At 42.0% G+C, this 20078-nt stretch overlaps 2 protein-coding genes across 4 annotated transcripts in view; one reads left to right on the top strand and one right to left on the bottom strand.

Moving 5' to 3' along the window:
• Positions 1–20078, top strand: part of fam219aa (family with sequence similarity 219 member Aa) — a 417719-nt gene that overhangs the window by 305940 nt on the left and 91701 nt on the right. The gene's annotated exons all lie outside the window — the stretch shown is intronic.
• dnai1.2 (dynein, axonemal, intermediate chain 1, paralog 2) overlaps positions 1–20078 on the bottom strand; it is a 223974-nt gene that overhangs the window by 177204 nt on the left and 26692 nt on the right. The window contains exons 5-7 of the mRNA XM_048599020.1: positions 18449–18472; positions 12592–12702; positions 3100–3213 (exon numbers count right to left, since the gene is read on the bottom strand). Coding sequence (XP_048454977.1) covers positions 3100–3213; positions 12592–12702; positions 18449–18472 — 249 coding nt within the window. The remainder of the gene's footprint in view (positions 1–3099; positions 3214–12591; positions 12703–18448; positions 18473–20078) is intronic.

Below are 20078 nucleotides of genomic sequence, written 5' to 3' on the forward strand. Positions count from 1 at the left end.
TATGAACAGATGGCCTCACGGAATGTGAAAGTAAAAGTTATAGCGCATTTCCCAGACCATTGATTCCTGTTACCAAGTGGTTTTTATTGAACATTCATACTGGATTTTATCAGTGTCGTTGCTCCACTGACTGAACTGTTGAAGAAGTGCTGAAAATTTCAGTGGATGGAAGAGTGTCAGAAGGTAGTTGATAGCCTGAAAGCTGTGTAAACCATCACTCTAGTGTTAGCAACACCTAACTGCACAAAGCCATTCAAGGTGGCTATCGATGCGAGTGATGTGGATGTACTCTTACAAAAGATGACAAGAAGATAGAAAGACCGAATGGATATTTTTCCAGAAAGTTGAATATTTATCAAAAGAAATATTCCACCAATGAGAAAGAGACTTCAAGTTTGATGTTAGCATTACAACATTTCAGCATTTATGTTGCCAGTAATGTATCTGAGACAATGGAGATACTGATCATAACACCTTTATGTTTTTAGAAATATCCAAGGATAAAAATACCAGACTGTTTAGATGGAGTTTATTGTAACACCCATTCAATTTGAAAATTATACTTGGTATGACGAGAGAATGTAATTGCCTATCCTTTGTCACAACTTTGATGAAGGAAGATGGAGCAGTTTGATGGCAAAAGAAATGGACTGAGATGGACTGTAGTACTGAAAGTTTGCATGATTAGGTTTAATGTACTGTATATCTATAATGTAGCATACTAATAACATGAGACTAAAGTCTTTGAAGATGAAGCCATCTATGAATATTAATGGTTCATAATGTTGTAAGCAGGGAGAAGTGACTTTACCTCCCTTTAAGAGGGATTTGTCTGTCCTAGTTCTCTTGAAGGGGCACGTTGTAAACCTGGTGTCACCGTGTCTGCTCCAGGGAAAGCAGAGTAAATAGCTTTTGGAACCCGCATTATAGAAAGGAATGGAGAGGGTACAGAAGACACTTACCAGGATGTAAATGGGCTGGAGAGCTTTAGTTATGTCAAGAGATTGAATAGACTGGGGTTGTTTTCCTTACAGCAAAGGAGACTCAGGGGGATATGTTTAAGATGTATTAATTATGAGTGGCATAGACACTTTTCTCCTCAGTGACGGAATCAATAACCGGGGTCATAGATGTTATACAAGGGCGAAAGGTTTAGAGGAAACTTGATTTTTTTTTCTCTACCAGAGTATGGCAGGAATCTGGAACACACTGCCTATAAGGGAGATGGAGTCAGAAATCGTCACAGCATTTTAGAAGCATTTAGATGTTCACTCACGATTGCAAGACTTACATGGCGATAGGCCAAGCGCTGGTGAATGGGATTGGAATTGTTATGTGTTTGTTTTTGACTGGCACAGACTTGATGGGCCGAAGGGCCTTTTTAATGCTACAGATCTCTATGACTCTATGACTCGACAAGAGGAAGTTGAACAGTTGTGAAAATATGGTCAGTCTGATGGTGCCACAGTGCTAGTATCACTGGCCCAGCAATCTAGAGGTCCAGGCTAATGCTTTTTGTGCATAGGGTAAAATCCCACCTTAACAGCTGATGCAATTTAATTTCAATAAATAAATCTGCATAAAGCAATTTTTAGTCATGATGTTCATGAAAACTAGCCTCAATTGTCATAAAATTCAATCTGGTTTACTTCCTTTAGGGAAGAAAATCTGCCATCTTTACCTGGTCTAGCCAGCATGTGATTCCAAACCAACAACATTGCCCTCATGCAAGCCATCCAGTTCAAGGGCAATTATACATGGGCAACAAACTTAGACCTTGTCAGTGACGCCCATATCCTGTGAAAGAATGAAAAAAAGAGGACCTGCACTCCAATCACACACTGTCTCTCAGCTCATTCACACACTCCAATCTAATTTCACAGATAATTAACTGATAGAATACTGGTTGAAATTCCCTTGATTTGCTATTATCTGACTTATCAAAGCAATCACTGAAGAAATTTTTAATGATGATTACTTCCTGAAAATGTGAAGTTTATCATTTATAACCGCAATTTCACAGCAGGCCAAAAGGACACTCTGGCTTCAAGTTTAAATCAGGGATGGAAATGAAGCAAGCATTTCCCTATGTGGGTAGCAAACCAGGAAGCACTGTTCAAATGAAAGTCCAGCCAAGGTGAATTATAATAAATTCTTCATTGAATGGCACCTATACCGGTTCAAATCAACTCAGCTATGCAATGCAGTCCCCAGTCATCAACTAAGTGTCTGGGGCTGGTTTGGGAAGGGATTGTTTTAGCCACAAGGGTGCTTTCTGATTATGATGAGTATGTCTTTTCTGTCTGTGATTTCGGAGTCACTTCAAAGCCACAATCAGAATGAACTGAGGGCCAGGAGGAGGTTGGGATAAGCAAGGTCCAAAACTTTCTTGTGGAGCTGGGAGGAGTACTGCTTCTCACTCAGAGGGACAGCTAAAAATACATTGTTTAAACTTACTGGCTAGGCCTCTTCTGAACTATGATCTAACTCCCAGTATGCAATTGGTACAAGGTAGTGGGTGCAGAGAATTAAAATTGGTTGCTATGTGATCTAGCCTCAGTTTGCACTATACAAATGCCAGGCAATGACCATTTCCAACAACAGACAATCTAACCATCAACTTTTGACATTCAATAGTGTCACTATTACTGAATCTTGACTAACAACATCCTGGCGGTTACTATTGACCAGAAACTGAACTGGGCTAGCCATAAAATTATTGTGGCTACAAGAGAAGGTTAGAGGCTCCTCACTTGTCTGGATGAGTGCAGCATCCATACTCAACAAACTTGACACCATCCAGGACAAAGCAACCCGTTTGATTGGCACCATAACCATAAACATTCAGTCCCTTCAGCACCAATTCTCAGCTGATGAAGTAGCAGTGTGTACCATCTATAAGATGTACTGCAGAAAATCACCAACAGAACACCTTCCAAACCCATGGCCACTCGGCAGACAAGGGCAGCAGATACATGGGAACATCACCAACTTCTCCTCCAAGCCATTCAGCATCCAGACATGGAAATATATCGCTGTTCCTTCAGTCTTGCAGGGTCAAAATCCTGACTAATTAAAAAAAGGGTTGTAGTGGCATACCCTCATAGGGTTGTTGAAAGTCTGAGAAGCTCTTTCACTGAAGTTGAACTGATTGGGAATCTTTCTTTCCTGTCGTGGTCTTACTACTTCCTTCTCTTCTTCCTCTTCAGCTCCCTGTAAATTAATATAGATAAAAAGATGCATGAAATGACGACATCTCAAGCACAGGTTTATGCTGAAGTATCATTTAATTAAGCTATGAATTAAAATTTTACAAACTTCTTTTCTTAGAGGTGATTTCTAATGCGTGAACAAATAAATAGGACTCTGCTACAGTACACACTACTCAGGAAGTGCTGCTTTTTCAAAAGTGCTGTCTCTCAGATCAGATGTTAAACCAAATCTATCTGCTTGCTGAATGCAGATAAACCATATCAGAAAATATGAACAACCAAATTAGAAGCAGCAGTAGGATCCTGTGGACAATAATACCACATTTGTAGAGAGTAAAACAGTTGCAAATCACCATATTTTCAAATACTATAAGACCATAAGATGCAGAAGCAGAAACAGACCATTCATTTAGGGGAGGTGATAGCTTAGTGGCATTATTGCTGGACTGTTAATCCAGAGACCCAGGTAATTATCTGGGACCCAGGTTTGAATCCTGCCACAGCAGACGGTGGAATTCAATTGAATTGAATTCAGTAAAAATGCGGACTTATGAGTCTAGTGATGACCATTAAACCATGCTAATTGTCGGGAAAACCCCATCTGGCTCACTAATGTCCAATAGGGAGGGACACTGCCATCATTACCTGGTCTGAATTACATGTGACTCTAGACCCACAGCAATGTAGTTGAGTCTTAACTGCCCTCTGGTCAATTAGGGATGGGCAATAAATGCTGGCCTAGCCAGCAACACCCTCGTCCTGTGAATGAATTTTAAAAAAGCCTATTATGTCTGCTTCACATTCAGTGAGATCATGGATGATCTGATAATTCAACTCCATTTTCCTGCCTTCCCCTCTTAACCCTTGATTCCCCTACTAATTAAAAATTAGTTCATCTCAGCCTTGAATATGCATAACAACATAGCTTTCAGAGTCATCTGCAATGAAGAATTCCATTGATTCAATACTCTCTGGGAGAAAAAAATTCCTCCTCATCTCTTGTTTTAAATATGCAATTCTATATTTTGAGATTATGCCCTTTGGTCCTCAACACTCCAGAAAGGGAAATAATTATTCTGCATTTACCCTCTCAAGTCCCCTAAGAATCTTGTATGGTTGCATCTCATTCTTCTAAATTGCAATTGACTAAAGGCCCACCCTGCTGAACCTGTCCTCATAAGACAATACCTCCATATCTGGTGCCAGTCTACTGAACCTTCTCTTCTGGCTTGCCTCCAATGCCAGTGAATCTTTTCTTGGATAAGGAACACAAAACTGTTCACAGTATTCCAGCTGTGGTCTGACAAGTGCCTTATATAGTTTTAGCAAAACCTCCCTATTATATTCTATTCCCTTTGAAATAAAATTGCCTTCCCTATTATCCGCTGAACTTAGATGTTAGCTTTTTATGATTCATGAATGAGGATCTCCAAATATCTTTCTCAATTTAAATAATATCAGCTCGTCCATTCTTCCTGCCAAAGTGCACATCTCACATGTTCCCACATTATACTCCATCTGCCAAGTGTTTGCCCACTCGCTTAGCCTGTGTATATCCCTCAAGAAAATCTCTTTCTCATCCTCATGACTTTCCTTTCCACCTATTTTTGTGTCATCTGCGAACTTGGCTACACTACATTCACTTTCCTGAAGCAGCCTATTGTACCTTATCAAATGTATTCTGAAAATCCAAATAGAGTCAGAATCAGAGACATACAGCACAGAAATAGACCCTTTGGTCCAACTCGTCCATGCTGACCAAGTTTCCCAAACTAAACTAGTCCCACTGGCCCGAGTTTAGCCTATAACTCTTTAAACCTTTCCTATTCACGTACCTGTCTAAATGTCTTTAAATGTTATAACTGTACCTGGATCTACCACTTCCTCCGGCAGTTCATTCCACATATAAACCACTCTCTGTGTGAAAAAGTTGCCCCTCAGACCTTTTAATATTTCTCCTCCCACCTTAAAAATATAGCGAGACAACAAGGTGTAGAGCTGGATGAACACAGCAGGCCAAGCAGCATCACAGGAGCAGGAAAGCTGATTTTTCGGGTCTAAACCCTTCTTCAGAAATGGGGGAGGGGAAGGGAATTCTGAAATAAATAGGGAGAAAGGGGGAAGCAGATAGAAGATGGATAAAGGAGAAGATAGGTGGAGAGGAGACAGACAGGTCAAAGAGGCGGGGATGGAGCCAGTAAAGGTGAGTGTAGGTGGGGAATTAGGGAGGGGATAGGTCAGTTCAGGGAGGACGGACAGGTCAAGGAGGTGAGATGAGGCTAGTAGGTAGGAGATTGGGGTGGGGCTTGAGGTGGGAGGAGTGGATAGGTGGGAGGACAGGTTAGGGTGGCGGGTACGAACTGGGCTGGTTTTGGGATGCGATTGGGGGAGGGGAGATTTTGAAGCTTGTGAAGTCCACATTGATACCATTGGGCTGCAGGGTTCCCACCCTTCTCTGCTTTCTGGAGGGACCACTCTCTCCGTGACTCCCTTGTCCGCTCCACACTCCCCACCAGCCGCACCACACCCGGCACTTTTCCCTGCAACTGCAGGAAGTGCTACACCTGCCCCTACACCTACCCCCTCAACCCCATCCCAGGCCCTAAGAAGACCTTCCACGTCAAACAAATGTTCACCTGCACATCTGCTAATGTGGTATACTGTATCCGCTGTTCCAAATGTGGCCTCCTCTACATCGGGGAAACCAAGCGGAGGCTTGGGGACCGCTTTGCAGAACACCTACACTCGGTTCACACCAAACAACTGCACCTCCCAGTCGCGAACCATTTCAACTCCCCCTCCCACTCCTTGGACGACATGTCCATCCTGGGCCTCCTGCAGTGCCACAACGATGCCACCCGAAGGTTGCAGGAACAACATCTCATATTTCGGTTCGGAACCCTGCAGCCCAATGGTATCAATGTGGACTTCACAAGCTTCAAAATCTTCTCTCCCCCGACCACATCCCAAAACCAGCCCAGCTCGTACTCGCCTCCCTAACCTGTCCTACTACCTATCCACTCCTCCCACCTCAAGCCCCACCCCCATCTCCTACCTACCAATCTCATCCTGCCTCCTTGACCTGTCCGTCCTCCCTGGATCGACCTATCCCCTCCCTAACTCCCCACCTACACTCACCTTTACTGGCTCCATCCCCGCCTCTTTGACCTGTCTGTCTCTTCTCCACCTATCTTCTCCTTTATCCACCTTCTATCCACCTTCCCCTTTCTCCCTATTTATTTCAGAATCCCCTTCCTTTCCCCCATTTCTGAAGAAGGGTCTAGGCCCGAAACGTCAGCTTTCCTGCTCCTCTGACGCTGCTTGGCCTGCTGTGTTCATCCAGCTCTACACCTTGTCGTCTCAGATTCTCCAGCATCGGCAGTTCCTACTATCTCTTAAAAATATAGCCCCAAGTTTTGAACTCCCCCACCCTCGGGAAAACACCTTTGCCATTCCCCCTATCTACGCCCCTCATGATTTTATAAACCTCTATAAGGTCACCCTCAATCTCCTATGCTCCAGTGAAAAAGTCCCAACCTGTCCAGTTTCTCCTTATAACTCATACCCTCTAGTTTCAACAACATCCTAGTAAATCTTTTCTGAATCCTCTCTAATTCAGTAATATCCTTCCTATAGCAGGGTGATCAGAACTATATACAATACTCTAAAAGTGACCTCACCAACATCCTGTATAACCTCAGTGTTTACCTGAAGAAACCTTCTATTCTACCAAAGCCACCACTATTTGGGAAGAAAGATGATTCTAGTTGGAATACCATGAGAGTATCCTTAAATAAGTAGGAGCTTAAAAGCAAGCAGAGGCAATCAACATCTGTGAATACAACGACCGACCGTTAAAAAGGGAACAGAACTAATAGCAGTGTTAAAATTGCCTCTAGAAGATTAAAACAACTAAGAACCGTGAAACATTTGAGAGCTTCTGCCAAAATTGGAAGAGCTGTCTCACAGACTAGTCAGGCAACAGCTTGATATAGTCACACAGAATGGATTACACCCACTGCTTCCCCTACTCTTTCCTGCTTGTTACCTTCTCAAAGAATTCTAATAAATTTATCAGGCATTATTTCCCCTTTGTGAAGCTATGCTGAGTCTGTTTGATCATATTATGAATTTCTATATGCCCCACTATTACATCCTTTATAATACATTATGAAGTTCTCTCAATAACAGCCAACTGGCCTATATGTACTTTTTTTCTTGGAAGATTATTACTTGTGCATCCACTGTCTCTGCAGCTACTTCTTTTAATAAACTAGGATGCATCCTATCAGGTCCAGGGGATTTATCGGTATTTATCCTCATTATTTCCCCTTAAACATTTTATCAAATGATAGATGTTGCACTTAATTCCTCTCCTTCTTTTGCCCCTTGATTATTTAATTATGTAAAATACATAATTTTGGAATTTGTTTTATTCATTCACAGGATGAGGGCATTGTTAGCCAGGCAGGGCAGTTAGGAGTCAACCACATTGCTATTGGTCTGGAATCACACATAGACCAGACCAGGTAAGGATGACAGTTTCCTTCTCTAAAGAGCATGAGTGAACCAGATGGGATTTTCCTTGACAATTGACAATGGATTCATGGTCATCATTAGACTCCTAATTCCAGTTCTTTTTTTAAATTGAAGTCAAATTCCACCATCTGACATGGCAGGATTTGAACCCAGGTTCCCAGAATATTATCTGGGTCATTGGAGTAACAGTCCAGCAATAATACCACTCGGCTATCATTTCCCCTATTTGAGCCTTCTACTGTGAAGACAGATGCAAAGCATTTGATCAACTTCTCTATTTCTTGGTTCCTCATTATCATTACAACAGCCTCATTCCCAAAGGGGCCAATGTTAACTTTGGCTACTGTTCTTTTTTTATATTTAAAGAAATTCTTGCTGTCTGTCTTGGTATTATGTGCAAGTTCAACTTGAAAGTTTATCTTCTCCCTTTTTTTGGCTTTTGTTGTTTTTTAAATACATGCCTCTTGTTTGGGACACATTGACTCAGAGTCTTTGGAATAAATTTCTCCAGCATTTTGGAGATGGAGTGGGAGATAATGGAACTACAAAATTGGGGAAGCCGCATCAGAACGGTTCGCTGATCGATTTATTGGTTTAGGAGAAATTTCCCAAGCTTGGACTGCAAATAAGGGGTTGCCTGCCTGCTTCAAGGAAACCAGCAGCCAATTTGGGTAATTAAGGCCCTACTTAGTGGTCAATTTTCAGGAACCTAACAACTTACATTTATGCCCAGGTGCCCTTGAAGAGGAAGTATGCAGTGTCCACCAATCCTCTTGATGCCCATAGAGAGAGGTGGGCACCACAGATAGTAGTGTACTTTATCTCCCCTTCCAACTCTAGTTTGATATAGTTCCCTGTCTTCTCCCTACTTCTCCCTCACCTTTGATTGTCTGCATTGCCCTTTATGGGCTTTGCACATAAATTAATCAGCTGGAAAACACTGGTGATTTCATAGTCATGGTTAATAGATGAAAACAAAATGCCACAGGTGATTTGGCAATGGGAAAAAAGCCATATTCGGTTGTGTGTGAGAGCACTTCTGGACATAAAAAAAGAAACCTAGCAACTGTTGATTAACTGCCATAAGAGCAGCCTGCTATAAGATGTGAGGTAGCCTTGCAATGGCAGGTCACAGTGGTGTCAGAGATGTAGGCTCCATGGTTCAGTGACCGATCACAGAGATGAAAGGCCTCAACTATGATCCACCAGAGGGGCTTTCCTTCCACCCTGATGCCATTGCTGTCTTCAAACTTCTTTAACTGGTGACCTCTCTATGAGTAATTAAGACCTGCCTCTCCCAATGTGCCTGCTAGGTAACATGGCTATGAGCCCTCTGATTGAACATGAATCCATGCTTAATAGGATGGCAAGCTTGCAGGTAGCCTGCTGGAAGTTTATGTCAGCAGATATGCTGATTACATGAGCATGCTCAGGATGGGGAGGCACAGCGGCTCAGTTGTCAGCACTGTTGCGTCACAGTACCAGTGACCCAGGTATGATTCCAGCCTTGAGCGACTGACTGTCTGTGTGGAGTTTGCACATGCTCCCCGTGTCGGCGTGGGTTTCCTCCAAGTGCTCCAGTTTCCTCCCACAGTCCAAAGGTGTGCAGGTTAGGTGGACTGGCCATGCTAAATTACCCATTGTGTCCAGTGATGTACAGGTTAGATGGATTAGCCATGGGAAATGCAGGGCTACAGGGATAGGGTAGGAGTTGGGTCTGGGTGGCATGCTCTTCAGAGGGTCAGTGTAGGTTCGATGGACTGAATGGTCTGCTTCCACACTGTAGAGATTCGATTCTTTGATACCATTTTGGTACAGTTCTAATGCCAGGGAAATCAGCACCTTGATCTGGAATTCAAGTAAGATACTCTTTGACCTGTCTGAACTGAAGAGGGAGGAATATATGGATAGTTTTCTCTAGTGTACAGTCAGGCCTCAGAGGAAAGCACAGATGTACGAAGGTAAGTATGTGTGACTGTTAGTAATAGAATAGATATGGGAAACCAAGTGGGGAGAGGCCCAGACCAACAGGTATGATTTACTTGCTACCTGTGAGAATAAGAACGTAGGCCATGAGGTGAAAACCCAGAATGTTCTCCATGTGACAGGAGAACAAAAGTCAGTACAAGATGTAGAGAGAAGTAGAAATGTAACAGAAAGTCTGTAGTCATTGGAACTTAACAGTTAGGGAGTAGACAGCATCCTCTACAATTATGACTGAGAATCCAGAAGTATATTTTGTCTGTTTACCGTAAAGGGCATCCAGAGCAACTTAGACAGGGAAACATAGCAGTACAGAAAATAGGAGGAGAAATAGGAGTAGGTCCTTTGGCTCATCAAGCCCGCTCTGCCATTCAACATGATCATGGGTATTGCTCTATCCTGATGCCTTACTCTCACTCTCTCATCAAACCTCTTGACATCTTAAGCCTCTAGAAGTCTAGCTGATTCGTAAATATGTTCAGTGACAGCTTCCATAGCCTTCTACGGTAGAGAAATCCACAGGTTCACCACTTTCAGACTGAAGAAATTTCTCCTCATCTCATTCTGGAATTAACTCCTGTATAACCTGAGACCATGACCCATTGCTCTGTATATCGCAGCCAGAGGAAACATAATCTCTTAACTTAGTCTGATCAGCTCCCAGAATTTTATGTTTCAGTGAGATCTTCCTTCATTCTTTTAAACTGGCTGAACCAATCTTTCCTCATTCAACAAACCTGCCATTCCAGGAACCAGTGGAATTTTCACTCCAGTGGCAGTTATATCTTTTCTAAGATAATGAGTTCATAAATGCATACAGCACTCCTGGTGCAGTCTCACCAAAGTCCTGAACAGCGGCAGTAAGACTTCTTTGTTCATGTACTCAAACCTTATTGCAATGAAAGCTAACATCTGGATTTCCAAAAGGCATTTGACAAGGTGCTACACCAAGGCTGCTACATAAGATAAAGTTGCAACAATATTACAGGTAATGTATAGGCAAGGATAGAGGATTGATTGACTAGTAGAAAGCAAAGAGTAGGGGTAAATGCGTGTTTTTCTGGTTGGCGGTCAGTGGCTAGTGGCGTGCCTCAGGGATCAGTGTTGGGACCGCAATTGTTTACAATTTACATAGATGATTTGGAGTTGGGGACTAGGTGTGGTGTGTCAAAATTTGCAGATGACACTAAGGTGAGTGGTAGAGCAATGTGTGCAGAAGACACTGAGAGTCTGCAGAGGGTTATAGATAATCTAAGTGAGTGGGCAAAGGTCTGGCAGATGGAGTACAATGTTGATAAGTGTGAGGTCATCCATTTTGGTAGGAATAACAGGAAAATGGACTCTGTTTCAAATGGTAAAAAATTGCAGCTGTGCAGAGGGGCTTGGGTGTCCTTGTGCATGAAACGCTAAAAGTAGGATTGCAGGTGCAGCAGGTAATTAAAAAGGCAAATGGAATTTTGTCTATCATTGCTAGAGGGATGGAGTTTAAAACAGGAGGCTATGCTGCAGCCATATAGGGTCCTGGTGAGGCCACACCTGGAGTACTGTGTGCAGTTTTGGTCTCCTTACTTGAGAAGGGATATACTAGCACTGGAGGGGATGCAGAGGAGATTCACTCGGTTGATTCCAGAGTTGAGAGGGTTGGATTATGAGGACAGATTGAGTAGGCTGGGATTATACTCATTGGAATTCAGAAGAATGAGGGGAGATCTTATAGAAACATATAAGATTATGAAGGGAATAGATAAGGTGGAGGCAGGGAGGTTGTTTCCGCTCGCAGGTGAAACTAGGACTGGGGGCTTGGCCTCAAAATAAAGGGAAGCAGATGTAGGACTGAGGCCAGGAGGAACTTCTTCACCCAAAGGGTTGTGAGTCTGTGGAATTCCCTGCCCAGTGAAGCGGTTGAAGCTACCTCGCTGAATGCGTTTAAGGCTAGATAAATTTTTGAACAGTAAAGGAATTAGGGGATATAGTATGCGAGCGGGTAAGTGGAGCTGAGTCTCAAAAAGATCAGCCATGATCTTATTGAATGGTGGGGCAGCCTCGAGGGGCCGGATGGCCTATTCCTGCTCCTAGTTCTTATGTTCTTATGTTCTAACATACCATCTGCCCTCCAGGTACTCCAGCATTCTTGCTGTAAAATAACACTAAGGTCCCTTTATATGTCAACATTTCTCAATCTATCACTCTTTAAACCATACTCTGCTATTCTCTCTTCCATATTTCACACTTATCCAGATTATGCTGCACCTGCCATGTATTTGCCCACTCACTCAACCTGTCTAAATTAGCCTTAAGCTTCTTTACATCTTCCTCACCATTCACAATCCCACAGTATCTTTGTCATCAAGGAAATAATGAGGTGTTGTGGGCTATATTGCAATCAATGGTCTAAAAAAATAGAAGTTTGGAAAATAAATTTATTCTGAAAAACACTGCGTAATAATCACTGACTGCTGTAAAACACTCATCCGGCTCATTAATGTCCTCTTTAGAAAAGGAACATTGTTCATCCTTAACCAGTCAGGCCTACATGTGATTCCAGATCCACAACAATGTGGTTGAGTCTTAACTGCCCTATTACAAACCATTCAGTTCAAAGGCAACTGGGTTATGAGCAAATGCTAGCCTCATCAGCAATGCCCACATCCCATGAAAGATTTTTTTTAAAAATCAAGAATCCAGCAAATTTCAGGAACTTCTCTTTCAGTTTGTTTTTGTTTTGTCCCTGACTAGCACCCAAATCGCTAGGTCTCTCAAATGAGTATGTACTCTTATGCCAGTGAATGTAACAAATTTTCATCATATCCATTGTGTGGGTGTGTGCAAACAGGTTAATCAAATTACACGCTTGTACCTTTGCATCTGGGAGTTCTTCCTCTTCTGTATCCATTTTCTCTGCGCTTTCAGTTGGAAGAGGTGCACTAATATCTTCAGCATCACTCTCTGTATAATGGAATGGGAAAGGCTGTAATATTATGGTTGGACTATAATGACACCAAAAATAGCGACAACCACATCCCATGAACAGATGAAATAAGGCATTTTTTAGTCTTCATTATTAAGGATACAAGTAACATTCCGGAAATAGCTGTGAATCAGGAAGTGGAGGGAAGGAACTCAAGAAAATTATATTCACCAAGGAAGTGGTACAGAGCCAATTGCTGGGACTGCAGCTGACAAGTGCCTAGTTCCTGATGGATATCATCCTTAGGTCTTCAAAGAAGTGGCAAATGAGAGTGAGTCGATGTGTTGGCTTTGACTTTTTAAACCTTCCCTGGATTTGAGGAGGTTTCATTTCATTGTAACGTGATGCATGTAATTCCACTATTCAAAAAAGGAGAAGAAAGCAGGGAACTATAGGCTAATTAGCTTAACATCTGTCATAGGAAGAATGTTACTAAAAAGTTATAGAATAGCACTTGCTATCGATGAAGGTAATCAAGCAGGGCAAATATGGTTTTCTGAAGGGGAAATCACATTAACAAATGTATTATTGTTCTTACAATCATAGAGTCATTGAAGTATACAGGACAGAAACAGGCCCTTCAGCCCAACTCACCGATGCGGCCAGGTTTCCTAAACTGAATTAGTGCCATTTGGCTCTTTCCTCCTAAACCTTTCCTATCCATGTACCTGTCCAAATGACCAAGTGGTGTGTTGAAGTGGCAGGCAACTGGAAGTTCAGGGTCTTTTCTCTGGATAGTACATAGGTGTTCTGCGAAGCAGTCACCCAGTCTAAACCCACCCAAATATTTGTTGCAGTGTATTTTGTGTAGATGGTACATTCTGTTGTTCCTGTGTTTCAGTAGTAAGGGGTGAGGAGTAAATGATAGGTAGAGATAGAGCCCAAGTCGTAACTGTAGCTACCTCTACCACTTCCTTGGCAGCACGTTCCATTTATGCATCATCTTCTGTGTTAAAAAGTTGCCCCTTAGAACCCTTTTAAATCTTTCCCCTCTCAATGTACACCTACGCCCTCTAGTTTTGGACTCCCCAACCCTGTGGAAAAGGCCTTGGCCATTCACCTTATCTTTTGAAGTATTTATTTATTGTCACGTGTATTTTGTGACAAAATTCTCTGGCACCATCTTAAAACACAGAAAAATAAACTAAAATATAGAATATGAATGCAGAAAAATAAAGAAATAAAGAAAAAGTGTTCAAATTTACAGTCTTCCTTCTTAAGTGCTCCGTCATGGGTCTGGTTACCACCCACAAGTCCCCTCTACCACGCTGCTGACATTGGAACAATAGTCGCCACTCTTTGGTGCCGTCTTGCCATTATGAGTCCTCACTGTACCTCACCCATGCAGCTGCTACCGATGCCACCGGGTTCCACACCGGACCAAACTCGAATCTGCTGCTGCCATGAATCCACTTTGGGCCCACCTCACCAATGCCGCCGCTGCCAATGGGACTCATATTGGGCTAAATTTGCCCTCAGCCTCCTACATAACAGGGAAAAAAACTACCGACCTAACCAGCCTCTCCTCATAGCTCAAACTTTCCATTCTCGGTAGCATCCTTGTAAATCATGGTCATAGAGTCATACAGCATGGAAATAGACCCTTCAGCCCAACTTGTCCATGCCAACCAGGTTTCCTAAACTGAGCTAGGCCAATTTGCCCTGGAAATATACTCTGGAAAAGCCAAGGAAATAAGGGAGAAAACTCTCCACTGGTTGGAGTCACACCGAGCACAAATGAAGATGGTTGCAGAGGTCATTGGAGCTCAATTATCTTAGTCCCAGGATATCATTGGAGGAGTTCCTCAATGTAGTGTTCTGGGCTCAACCATTTTCAGCTTCATCCTTCTCTCTATCATTAGGTCAGACGTAGGGATGTTCACTAATGACTGCACAATGTTCAACACCATTCGCAAATCCTCAGATACTGAAGCATCATGTCCCAAAGCAGCAAGACGTGAACAGCAATATTTGCACTACGCAAAAGTCAGGCAATGATCTTCTCCAACAAGGAAGATTCAACCATCATACTTAAACTCAAAGACATTATGATCATCAAATGCCCATTATCAATAAAATAAAAGCTGAAAGAAATGCAGATGCTGGAAATCAGAAACAAAAACAGAAATTGCTGGAAAAGGTCAGCAGGTCTGGTAGCATCTGTGGAGAGAAATCAAAGTTAACATTTTTGGGTCCAGTTCCACAGAACTGATAAAAACTAGGAGAAAGTTGTTTTTTTATGCAGAAGCAAGGGTGGGGGGCTTGGGGTGAGGAGTAAATGATGGGTAGAAATAGAGCCCAAGGAGAAGGAAGTATAGTTGGACAGACAAAGGAGTGGATAACAATCAGCCTAGGAGAATGATTAGCTACTAATGGAGACAATTAATGGCTAACAATGGGTTGTGCGTAATAGCAGACTTTGTAATATTAAGGTCTGGTTTGTGGGGGTTGGGGTAAGGTCATGGGAGAAGGTGCCTCAGGCCCTAAAATTGCTGAATTCGATATTGTGTCCAGAAGGCTTGAGTTCCCAAGTAGAAAATGAGTTGCTGTTTCTCCAGCTTGCGCTGAGCTGTGCTGAAGCACAGTAGCAACCCAATCAGAGATGTTGGCCAGGGAACAAGGTGGTGTGTTGAAGTGGCAGGCAACTGGAAGTTCAGGGTCTTTTCTGTGGATAGTACATAGGTGTTCTGCGAAGCAGTCACCCAGTCTAAACCCACCCAAATATTTGTTGCAGTGTATTTTGTGTAGATGGCACATTCTGTTGTTCCTGTGTTTCAGTAGTGAGGGAGTGATGTTTGAAGATGTGTAATTAAACAGATGTGTTACATCTGGTACATTACACCCTAGCTGTTCTGTCTTGGCACTTATAGTCTCTGAACACTCCACAAATTGATGAGTCGTAGAGTTATAAAGCACAGAAAAAGACCCTTCAGTCCAACCAGTCCATGCCAACCATAATCCCAAACTAAACTAGTCCTGCATGTCTACGCTTGGCCCATATCCTTCCAAACATTTCTTATTCATGTACATATCTAAATGTCTTTAAAACATTGTAACTCTACCCACATCTAACACTTCCTCTGGAAGTTCATACCACACATGAACCACACTCTGCGCAAAAAATTGCCTGTCATGTCTTTTTTAAATCTTTCTCCTCTTAGTCTAAAAATATGCCCCCTGGTCTTGAGATCCCCCACTCTATGGAAAAGACCTGGAATTTACCTTATCTATACCCTTCAAGACTCTATAAACATCTATCACTCGTCATGCTCCAGTGAAATGAGTCCCAGCCTATCCAGCCTCTCCTTATAGCTCAAAACTTCCAGTCCCGGTGACATCCTGATAACTCTCTTCTGAACCCTCTCCAGCTTGATAATATCCTTTCTATAACAGGGCGACCAGAAGTGGACACAGTACTCCAAAAGAGGCCTTACCACCGTCATGTATAACCTCAACATTGTGTCCCAACTCTTGTCCTCAAAGGTATGAGCAATGAAGGCAAGCGTGCTAAATGCCTTCTTAACTGCTCTATCTATATGTGATGCAAACTTTAAGAATTATGTAACTGAACCCTTAGGTCCCTGTGTTGTACAACACAATCCCGAAGGTCCTACTTTAAATTGTTTATGATCTACCCATGTTTGTTTTACCAAAATGCAATACCTCGCATTTATCCAAATTAAAATCCATCTGCCATTCTTCAGCCCATTGATCCAATTGATCAAGATCTCTGTAATCTTAGATAACCATTTTTACTGTGCACTATTCTGCCAATTGTGCTGTCATCTGCAATCTTATTAACATGCCTTCTATATTCTCATCTAAATCACTTATACAAATGACAAATAAAAGTGCATCCAGCACTGATCCCTGTGGAAAACTGCTGGTAACAGGCCTCCAGTCTGAAAAACAACCCTCCACCATTCCTCTCTGTCTCCTGCTGTTAAACCAATTTTATATCCAATTTTTTTATTCATTCACAGGATGAGGGCATCGTTGGCTAGGTCAGCATTTATTGCCCATCCCCAGAGGGCAGTTAAGAGTCAACCACATTGCTGTGGGTCTAGTGTCACATGTAGGCCAGACCAGGTAAGCATGGCAGATTTCCTTTTCTAAAGCACATTAGTGAACCAGGTGAATTTTTCCTGACAATCGTCAATAGATTCATGGTCATCATTAGACTTTTAATTCCAGATTTCTATTCAATTCAGCATGGTGAAATCTGCCATGGTGGAATGCGAACCTCTGTCACCAGAACATTATCTGGGTCTCAGGATTAACAGTCCAGTGAAAATACCACTGGGCAATTGCCTCCTCCAGAGGGTGGCAAGCTCACCCTGAATCCCATGTGATCGAACCTTACTAATTAGTCTACCAAGCAAAATCTTTGTCAAAGTCTTTACTAACATCTAAGTAAACAATGATGTGGAGGTGCCAGTGTTGGACTGTGGTGGATGAGGTCAGAAATCACACAACACCAGGTTATAGTCCAGAGATAGTAGGAACTGCAGATGCTGGAGAATCTGAGATAACAAGGTGTAGAGCTGGATGAACACAGCAGGCCAAGCAGCATCATAGGAGCAGGAAGGCTGACGTTTCGGGCGTGTGTGTGAGAGTATATAGTGTGGTAGGGTCACCTGTAGTGCGACATGAACCCAAGATCCTAGTTGAAGCCGTCCTCATGGGTACCAAACTTGGCTATCGGGCTCTGCTTGGCAGCTCTGTGTTGTTGTGTATCCCGAAGTCTGCCTTGGAGGACGTTTACCCGAAGATCCGAAGCCAAATGTCCTTGACCGCTGAAGTGTTCCCCTCACACACACACTCACACATGTGCACGCGTGCACACACATATAAATAAATAGGATGAATTTGTATTTGCAGATACATTCTATTTTGTTCAAAAAGCACACAATTGATAGGCAGTCAGTCAATGTGGCATTTTATAAATTCCTTCTTTAGAAATAAAACCAGTATGATTCCAAACCTAAATATAAACAGATTCTAAACAAGACCTCACACCTAACATGCATACATGCATTGTCTGACCTAAAATGTCACCTCTTCCTTACATTGATAAAATTTTTAATTTTCACAGGACAGTGACTTCAAAGGAATCTGGGGATTTACATATGCATATTAATCAATTAAAACCTTTGAACTGATTAAAGATTTAACAACATCTTAGGTTTGTTGTATATCCTCATAAGTGGTGTGACCCTTTGATCTTTTACTTATAAATTCTGTGTCTGATACTACCTCTCTCACTAACACCTGAAGAAGGAGTAAGACTCTAAAAGCTTGTGTTTTCAAAAAAACCTGTTGGACTATAACTTGGTAATAGTAGGAACTGCAGATGCTGGAGAACCTGAGATAACAAGGTGTAGAGCCGGATGAACACAGCAGACCAAGCAGCATCAGAGGAAGGGTCTAGGCCTGAAACGTCAGCCTTCCTGCTCCTCTGATGCTGCTTGGCCTGCTGTGTTCATCCAGCTTTACACTTTGTTATCTCGGACTATAACTTGGTTTTGTGTGATTTCTGACCTAAGTAAACAATATTTACCACTCTGCCCTCTTCAATCTACTTGGTTACTTCCTCAAAAAACTCAATCAAGTTTGTCAGTCATGATTTTCTTCACACAAAACCATGCTGACTACCCCTAATCATTCTTTGGCCCTCCAAATGCATATAAATCCTATCTTTCAGAATCACTTCCAACAGCCTACCTATCACAGAAGTCAGACTCACAGGTCTATAGTTCCCAGACTTCTCCTTACACCCCCTCCTAAACAAAGGCACAACATTAGCCACTCTCCAGTCATCCAGCACCTCACCCGTAGTTATACATGATACAAATATTTCTGCATTGGGCCATAAAATTTCTACCTCTGATACAGACAACACAGAATAAAACCAAAAGAAATCTGAAACAAAAACAGAAACTGCTGGAGAAGCAAGTATGGCAGCACCTATGTAGAGAGAAACAGAATTAACTAGTTCTGAGGAAACGTTGCTGGACCTGAAATGTTGACTCTGCTTTCTCTCCACAACTGCAGCCAGACCTGCTGAGTTTCTCCAGCAGTTTCTATTTTTGTTACAGACAACACAGATGCTGACTTTCAGGGCTCAGGGGACTGACTGGTCTACACCAGAAATTGCAAATCGCACTGAGTAACTTGCCAGGAACTTCAATTGTCTCTCATGAAGTGGTCATGTCAGGGCCTGGTATTGAAAAGGTGATTTCAAAAAACAGTGCTCAGCTTTCCCATTTAATGAATACTACTGGTTTAAGAAACAATGAAGACAATCAAGTCATCCATTCCACTGAAAATTGTTCTGACTCTCTGATTCCAGTGCATCCATTCATGTGATGTTTTGCCTTGTTGAAATGAATTCATTTTTAAAAGATGGGGCATTAGTTGCTAGAATACAGAAAAATATTAAAGCTTTCAAGTAATGTCACCATTTAAGTCTCTGTACAAAATCCACGCAGATCTTATACATCTTGTGTCTCCTTATGCGATAAACACTTCCCTATAAAATTCAAATTTGACTACATCTTTTGCAGATGCTTCAACCAAATCCACGAACAATCACTAGGTGGCAGTCACATATCTAAGTATGCTGTTAACTTTTAAAGGTAAATCTGATGCTCCAACAATCCCAAAAGTTGCACTCGAAGGCTGCACTGGTTGAAGACAGGGTCTCCAAAATTCAAGCTTTAATTATCCAACAGACTATACCCTTTGAGTTTAGCTCTCTGTTTGACAAGCAGTAACACTGATTTTGCTGAATAATCACGTTCTCATCTGTTCATTCTGCACAAAGAATACTGACCTATCAATATAGTGTGCAAAATTCAAAATTTGCAGATAATTTTAATGGAGTAGATTAGCTCTTGACACTAATAATTTTCTTCTGAATAAAACTGTCATTTTAGTCAGTCATCTGACTTCATTTATTTAAGAAACAGTGTTATCCCTATTGTCATCTTCTGAATTATTTTGTATTTTAGTAAATCGTATGTAAGATAAATTAACTGGATATTGCAAATGATGAAAACTTATTTTCATATATACCCTATTCCCATCATGATGAGAAAGAAAACATCAGAAAGATGATCAGAAGCCAATAGTAGTGAAAGATGCAATTGGCTAATGTAATACAATGCAGAATAGTTGTCGATTTTGTGATGTGTACATATAGAAGTCATAGTGTCATACAGCATGGAAACAGTGCCTTCAGTCCAACTCATCCATGCCGACCAGACATTGCAATAAATGAAAACCAAAAGAACTGCGGATGCTGTAAATCAGGAACAAAATCAAAGTTGCTGGAAAATCTCAGCAGGTCTGGCAGCATCTGTGGAGGAGAAAAC

The sequence above is a fragment of the Rhincodon typus genome, chromosome 1 (genome assembly GCF_021869965.1).
Source record: "Rhincodon typus isolate 14 chromosome 1, sRhiTyp1.1, whole genome shotgun sequence".
NCBI classification, from domain to species: domain Eukaryota; kingdom Metazoa; phylum Chordata; class Chondrichthyes; order Orectolobiformes; family Rhincodontidae; genus Rhincodon; species Rhincodon typus.